The sequence below is a fragment of the Egretta garzetta genome, unplaced genomic scaffold, assembly GCF_000687185.1.
Source record: "Egretta garzetta isolate BGI_Z169 unplaced genomic scaffold, ASM68718v1 scaffold56, whole genome shotgun sequence".
NCBI classification, from domain to species: Eukaryota; Metazoa; Chordata; class Aves; order Pelecaniformes; family Ardeidae; genus Egretta; species Egretta garzetta.
This window is the reverse complement of record NW_009260182.1, coordinates 7,068,087-7,075,739: the sequence shown is the minus strand read 5'-3', so window position 1 is coordinate 7,075,739 and position 7,653 is coordinate 7,068,087. Positions and strand designations below refer to the sequence as shown.

Genomic DNA, 7,653 nt, shown 5'->3' with positions numbered 1-7,653 from the left:
AGCAACGCCTCCGTGCAGACTCTGCCCCCCTCCCTTGGCAAGAGAGAGCCCCCAGGTTGCAAGGTGTGCAGCAGCAGTGCATCTTCAGAGCTTGGGCAGCAGAAGACACAGAGCAGATCTCAGCTCAATGGTGTGACAGGCAGGTGTCACTGCACAGCCCCAGCCCAATCCAAGTCCAAATGGCTCGGTCTCACGCTGTGCCTTGGCTGAGTTGTGACAAACCTGGAGAACGCTGCACCGCGTTGTCGAGCCAAGCAACACACAGCGGCTTGGCATGAGAGGGAGCACGGACGGATCCCAGGCCAAGGTCTGGGCAGGGTGTTGCTGCACATGAGCTACTTTAGGTTCAGGTCCTTTCCAACCCAAACAGACGTACTAGTACTGAATTAATTGCAGAGTCAAACTAGTTTCATCTCTACTTCTTTTGCTAGAAAGATTCATACAGGATGTGTGCTAGAGCCAGAATCCATGTCACTGCCCCGGTGAAAATCCAGAGAAATGCCATTGATGCTAGCGCAGTTGCTGTAGATTTGTGCAGTGTAATCCTCTAAACCTAGCCTAGGCAATGTGCTTGCACAGGTCACTGTTATTACTACATTTACTTGACAGAGGCAGCAGACCGATGAAGCAAGGCTGCCAAAAGGTTACAAAACCAACCTCCTAGAGAGAGGCTGCAAGATCTGCCCCACAGATAAAAATATAAAAGGCTGGTGTGTTTCTCTTCCACTTTCTTCGTGGTTAGGCTGCTAGTAAGAACCTGCTAGTAAGAGGAAAAAACAAACCAACAACAACACAACCCCAGCAAAAAACACTAAGAATGAATAATTTTCCTCCCCTCTTACCTATGAAAATCAACGGTAGCAATGGCTTACTGAGCCAGACGTCTGCAGTGCCTTCTGTGCCCTGCAGTAGGTGCGGGCACGCGGATGGCAGGAGACGCCGCCTCTGACCCAAGCAGCTTACCCTCGGCAAGGTATCCGACTAGCTCGCCGCAGCAGCAGCCTTCTGACCACGAGGGAGGGAGTCCGTCTCTGAAGGTTCCCAAGGGCTGCGTGATCTCTGGCAGGTATGGGGCACGCGCTATCCCCCATGCGACCAAGGGAGCGACACACGCGCAGCTCCTTGGAGGATCAGCCCAGAACCTGCTCCAAAGTTGGACAGGAGTAAGCAGGAACAAGAGCATGCAGACACTCCATTACTTACCTGTGGCTGGGAGGCCAGATTCATCTTGTAAGGATGCGTCTTTCCCTCCTCATTTACAAGCGGTGACCAGACTTTTGACTCTGTTCTGCAACACACAGATTTTTAATAGTTAATCTACTTTCATCACTGAGCATCATTACTGTTATTAAAAGACTTGAAATCCATCAGCTGAAAACATTTCCCCAGTCTTCTGTATATAGCACTATCCACACCAGGAGGAATCGAGACAGCCTCATTTTAGGCACGTGACATGGCTGACTTAGTTATGTTGTATGGGGTCCTTGGAGACAGACAGGCTCCCAGCAGTGACTGTCCTGGCTTACCCCTTGGGACTCCACAACAAGCAATGGGCTCCAACCCAGGCAGCAGAATTGAGGGGGTCACCCAAACAACAGAAGCTGGAGATGTCCCTTAGATGCAGATCCTTTAATTAAGCGGGACAATTCAGATTAGCGCGTGTGTCAGCTTTTATGGGTAGCCAGCAAGAGGAATGATTCTTGTCTGTGTAGAGAACATTTTGTTCTTGATGTTGTGCTGCTGCCTTGGATAAGCTAGAAATATTTTTTTGTTTGAGTCTCTTGAATTTTCTTACTATTTATACAGTGGTATCCATGCTGAACAGAGTCTTTTGGGAATTACAAAGGAAAAAAAAGGGCCCAAGTCAGCAACAGGACTAAGAATTGAGATGACATAGTGTGTCCAAGAGAAAGTCTGCATAACCTTTGCTGGTCTGTGGTCTGACCCAATTACTCACATAAGCCTGAAACACAAGTCAAGAGCTGTGACCAAAACCAACCGCTTTTAGCATCATCATTCTGGAATTTTGCTATGTCCCAAAGAACAACAGACAAACAAGCGACAAGGAAGAAGTAGAGTGCTTAGATTTGCTTGTGGTACTTTATGGGAAGCATGCTACACTTCTCAGGAGTACAGACCGTAGTTAGTATCTCTGATGGACTAAACAACTCCGCTTTTCCCAAACGTTTTAATAGTAGGGAACAAGTGACTGCAGTACTGCTGAATAAAAACCGTTGTTCAGCACTACACATTGTATAACGTGGCAACCAGATGGCTGATAAACTCTTAGCATGAGTTTTGAAAACCATGTCCTGTTTTGACAGGAGCCCTTTGTAGAATCTACAACTGCAGATAGATGTACTGCCCAGATATTTGTGGGTCCCAGGGCCAGCTACAATTTAAGTACTTACTTAGCAAAACAGGAACGCTTCCACTGAGAATTAACTGGAAAGAGACTTTAAACAGAGAAGGCTTACAAAAGGGACAAGGATAGAGAAACAGGGTGTAGAGCTACCCACAATAAATTCAATCCGGTCTACACCATTCCTCTAGAAGTCCTCCAATGTCAGGACATTTTTTAAACAGCCCAAACTTAACTGTGATGCACATGTATACCCCTGACATTTGCTGCATAAATAGCATTTTAAGACTCAAATCCAGAGGGTAGCTCGGTGGGAGGAGACGGAAGGCAGCATTCTCACTCAGGGAAGAGGAAGAATTTTATTGACCTGCTATCGAATCTGTTGTACTCTGGACTTTACATAGAAAAAACCCAGAGTCTGCTGTGCTGCACCTCATTTCACAGGAAAGTACAAAGGCACAGGTCACACCAGGTATCCCCCAGGTACAGCAAATCTTTGACTCTGGGCTACTGTACCCCGTGGGCTCAGCTGCAGTGCTGATACAGGCCAACCTACGCCACCCCAATCCCGGCCTCTGGCAAGCTGGGGCACACACAGACTAACAAATACGAATGCAACAGCTGCATGGGATCAGGTCTATGCCAACCTGATCATTATCTGTTTCAACAGCGCTGTTACTGGATGTACAACATACCCCCAGTGAGCATAAAACCACCATGCCCATCTTGCTTCTGGCAACCCATGCTTTAAGGTGCCTGAGGAACCAGTGATTTTACCAGATGATGGCTATCAAGCTTGACAAGGTCACAGCCATCTCTAGGACAGTTGTATTTTGCACTTGAAGACTGTCTTTGCAGGGTGGAGCAGCCTACTGGCCAATGCAAAGCCTTATTCCTTGAAAGTGTTTGGAGATCATGTGCAACCAAGTTCCAGCTCCTCTGGAAAAACAGCGAATGCAGCAAAGTGTATGGAAATCAAATACCCTGCCAGCCAGGCTGTGAGCAAGTGGACATTGGCAGGAGATGAAAGAACAGTTCAGAAAGCATCTAACGCTTCAGCTGATTTCTAGCATGAGGCATCCCCATGCCAATTCTGCCTAGCAGCAATCAAAGTACTTTTGAGGTAGAATTTTCCTTTGCAGCATCTTAGTATCATCAGATTTCAGAAGCCCCCAAAAGCCTTATCCAGACTGCAAATTTAAGCTCAGAGCAGGCTGATATACGAGTAAAGAACAGAAGCCTCCCCCCACCCTAGGCCCTTGCTTCCATCCCACTGCCCCCACTCACTGCGTTTGGGGTGACACAGAGCGCTGGGGGGCAGCCATGGCCAACTACAGCAGCCAAGGGGGTTTGGGGTTTTTTTTTGACCACAGTTTTGTCCCTTATTTATTAGCAAGGCAAAAAGCACAAGTTTGTTTCCCAGCCTGCTGCCATTCTGATCTGTCAGTGGATATAAATGGAAGCAGCAAGGTCACTCCAGGCTTTACTTCCAATCCAGTTTAAAAGTTATCCAAACAGAAAGGTTAAATAGCCCACACGGCTGTCCCTCTAAGGCTGGGAGGATAAAGCTCCCCTTTGTCTTCACAACAGCTGCAGCAGAGCCCTTCAGCTGCCCTCCACAGCCCATTTATGGCCCCAGCAAAGCCACGAAGCGGAGACAGCGTTGCTCTCCCAGGCTTTGCCCAGCAAGGCTTTCAAGGCACGTGCCCTGTCCCACCACACCACCTGCAGAGCCCACGACCTGCAGGTCTTTGGTGGGACTGCTACGGTCCCGGCTCTCAGCAAGGGCTTCCTGGCTCTGCTCCTGGTGTCGCTGCCTGCACTTCTGCTGAAGTGTGGCAGGAGAAAGAAGAACACCACCTAAAAGCTCACCTGATATCCCACTGCTGGCCCAGGATTTATTTTCTGAAAGGCTGGGAAGTGCAAGCACTCCGCACTGACAGTAGGGCAGATTGGTTAGACTCGTCATGTTTGTATCTTACCTGTATATTTTCATATTATCTTATTTATATGAAAAGCAGGGAACAGATGTCAGAGTAGATAGCTCAAACCCAGCCTTGGCAACAGTGCCTTCAGTTCACAGCAGGCTGCTATGGGTAGGACTGTAGGGGCTTTCTGGAGGATTTTTTCCAAATTGAGGGGAGAGGACCCCCTGCCACAAAATCACCTCCACGCTCCCCTCGGCGAGGCTACAGAGAGAGCTGGAGAGCACGGCCATGCTAGCAGGGCTGCCAGACCTGCCTCTTCACCGGTGGCAGGGCTAGATGTCCCGCAGCCTGCTGGGGAATCACACCCTGTCCTCGGTGACAGCCAGCAGGCTTCGGCATCCCCACAGGATCTCACAGACTCCTGCTTAAATTGGTGAGTATTTATTTTAGAATATGGTTTCTAATGCATATTCTTTTAAATGAGATTCCAGCAGAGAACAACACACTAACAGTGCAGAAAGGGAAGACAAAACCATGACACTTAAACAAGCCTGGAACGAATGCCAGGCAAATTAATTGCAGGCATGTGGATATACAAACTTCGTCACATTTGCAGTTTACATTTCCATGCTGTTTCCTTACTACAGAAGAGAGAGCAACCAAGATAGGGCCAGGGAATGAGCCTTGCCTTTGCTGTTTCATCCAGGCAGAAACCAAGACCCAAGATCAGAAAGTAATTTCTCTGATGCTAGTTTGGATGGGAGGTACTAGTAGGAAGGGGAGGAAGGAAACTGCATGCAAGTCAAGGCAGGAATCTGGAGAGGTATTTACAAAATACATTTTTCAAGAAGTTTGGCTTGATCATGGTGTAATATAAACATTACAAGAGCCTAGATTTTGCTATCAATGCTTTGCATGCAAGGCTGGGCCATAGCTTCAAGGGAAAATTCAGAGGTGGAAAATGAGGGTCTAATTCTGTGTGCCAGGAACTGCGTCAATACGTTTTGTAAAGGAGAGGCACATTTACATTCCCATTTCAAACACTGGGATGAACATGACTAAGATACCAAAGTAGCAACTAAAAGTGTAAAGATAGCCAAGTCCCTTGTGCAACGCAAAGTTTGCTAGCTGAAAAATGAGGAAAGACCTAAAGAATTACACTTTCAACCTTCCCCAGTGTTTCAGATGGGCATTTTAATAACGTTTAGAGACTAACTATAAGAGCTCTCAGGCTACGAGGAAGGCACCTTTTAATCAGCTGTTTAGCTACAACATCTGCAAAGCACGTGCCCTTGGATTTGAACACCCACAGTCACTCTTAGCAGCCATCCATTAATGGGCACACTCGCTTTGGCAAGCACAACCGTACCCGGGCTGCACGCAGCTTATTGCCAACTCCCAACAGCGATGGTAGCCACAGCCTCCTCGAGACAAGAAGCCCCAGAGTCACTTCTTCACGCGCAGCCCTCTGCTCCTTGCATTTCAGGTGTCTCTTCACACAACCACTGAAAACAAAAGGGCAAGTCTGGCTACGCAGAAGCAGCAGAGAGGTGCACGACAAGCCGGCTCCACTGCAGAACTGCGAAGCATAACCCACACCTGACCGCTCAGGCTCACGCTGTTCTTCCACCAGCCAGCTACAGAGTTAAAACTACTTCTGCCTTGCCAAAGAGGCTGTAAAAACACAACAAATGCCAGGCTTCACTTGCCAAAATGACTTTGAACGGGCCGATCATTAGTAAAAGCTCCTGGCATGCACCCAGGAGGGCTGGGGAGCACCACACCAGCCATGGAGAGGTTGCGAGCTGCCGTGGAGGGACAGGCAATCTGCTTGCCCTTATATAGCTGCACGCAGAGCATCAGGCTTTTCCCAGGGCCAAAAGAATTATTAGAAGATGACAGAGCTGGAAAACTCTTGTTGGCAGGGAAGCAAAAAACAAACTTAAATGAGTCCATGGATTCCACCGACTTCCTAGAACACAAATTCGAGCCGATTGTGGCTTTGTGCAACTTGGTCCCCACAGCTGAGAACTGGGAGCACGTGGAACGAGCAAGAGTGCAACTGAAACTACTGAATAAAACACAGATGACATCGCACACATGCTCTCTTCTTCATAAGCATCTACACACAGTCCTTTCTGACAATGCATTTTGCATGTGCTGGTAGTGGATCTGAATTCCCCGATCCCAGCACTTTTCAAAGAACAAATACATAGCTTCATTCCTTGGCATCGTTTTTAGCAGAGTAACAGACTGTTTTGCAAACAAAAAAAAGGTGCATTCATTTATCATATGCTGGCAGCAGAGCTGCAGAAAAGCGGCTTGAAATTTGAAGAGAAGTACGGTAGGAGCAGAACAAGAGATTACATGTTTGCAATCCCTTTTAACAAATATTCTCTTATTACCACCCACAACCTGCATAGAGGGAAGGGCGGGCTCCATGGAGGAACACTTCCTTTTTGTTAAAAAAAAACCAAAAAAAACCCCCAAAAAAACCAAAAAACCAAACCATAAATACACACTTTACCTTTGAGTTGCTCAGGGCTGCATATGAGCACAGCTCTACCACCCATTTGGTGACTACAACCCCAGACAAAGAGCCACTTGTTTTAGAAACAATTTTCGCCTGCGCCCCGATGAGGATTTGCCTGCTTTTGTACACCTGCAGCTACAGCCACACAGAGCTGTGTGCAAATTCATCACAAGTGTTACCAGTGACATCGGTGAGGCCTGGATCTTTTGGCTGTCAGGTGAATTTTGTGGTAGGAGAACTTGTTTCTTTTGAGCCTTCTTCTCTCCGAGAGCTCTTTGTCAGAGCAAGTGTTTTTCCCAAAATACTCTAATTTTCAAAGAAGTATATAGCTTTCTCCAGTCTACTGGGCATGTCTTGCTGCTTACCCCCAATTAAAGGAAAATCAGAGGTGTGCTTTGAAGGGGTGCAGCCTGGTGGGAGATTTTGCTCGACCCTAGAATGCCAGCGCTATGATGTACACACCCTAACTGAAGAAGGAGGGGGAAAAAAAAACAAAACCAGTTCTTCACAGGAAAAAGGAACTTTTGGATCTCGAGCCTTTGAGAGCGGGGGAGGCTCAAAACTCTGCCTGTGGAATTTCTCAGTTCAGCAACCAGGTGATTTGGAGTTGACTGAAGCACACAGCCCGCTGTAGGTCAGTCCTTCTGCACATACCACACAAACCCGTGGTGCGAAGCTTGATTTTACACCTCTGAAGGCAATAATGGAACCTTGACTTTGGTTCCCTGGGCATTACATTTCTAAAAGCCCCCTCTAGCCTGAAACAAAAAGCAAAATGAATGAACAAACGCGGGCTCAGAAGAGAGCAGTGAGCTGCTGGACACGCTCAG

At 47.6% G+C, this 7,653-nt stretch overlaps 1 protein-coding gene across 3 annotated transcripts in view; it reads right to left on the bottom strand.

Moving 5' to 3' along the window:
* The window catches only part of PDLIM1 (PDZ and LIM domain 1), a 43,992-nt gene that overhangs the window by 21,077 nt on the left and 15,262 nt on the right, over positions 1-7,653 (bottom strand). For all 3 annotated transcript variants that reach the window (XM_035897330.1, XM_009642019.2, XM_035897329.1), the window contains exon 3: positions 1,204-1,288. In XM_035897330.1, the coding sequence (XP_035753223.1) occupies positions 1,204-1,288 (85 nt within the window). The remainder of the gene's footprint in view (positions 1-1,203; positions 1,289-7,653) is intronic.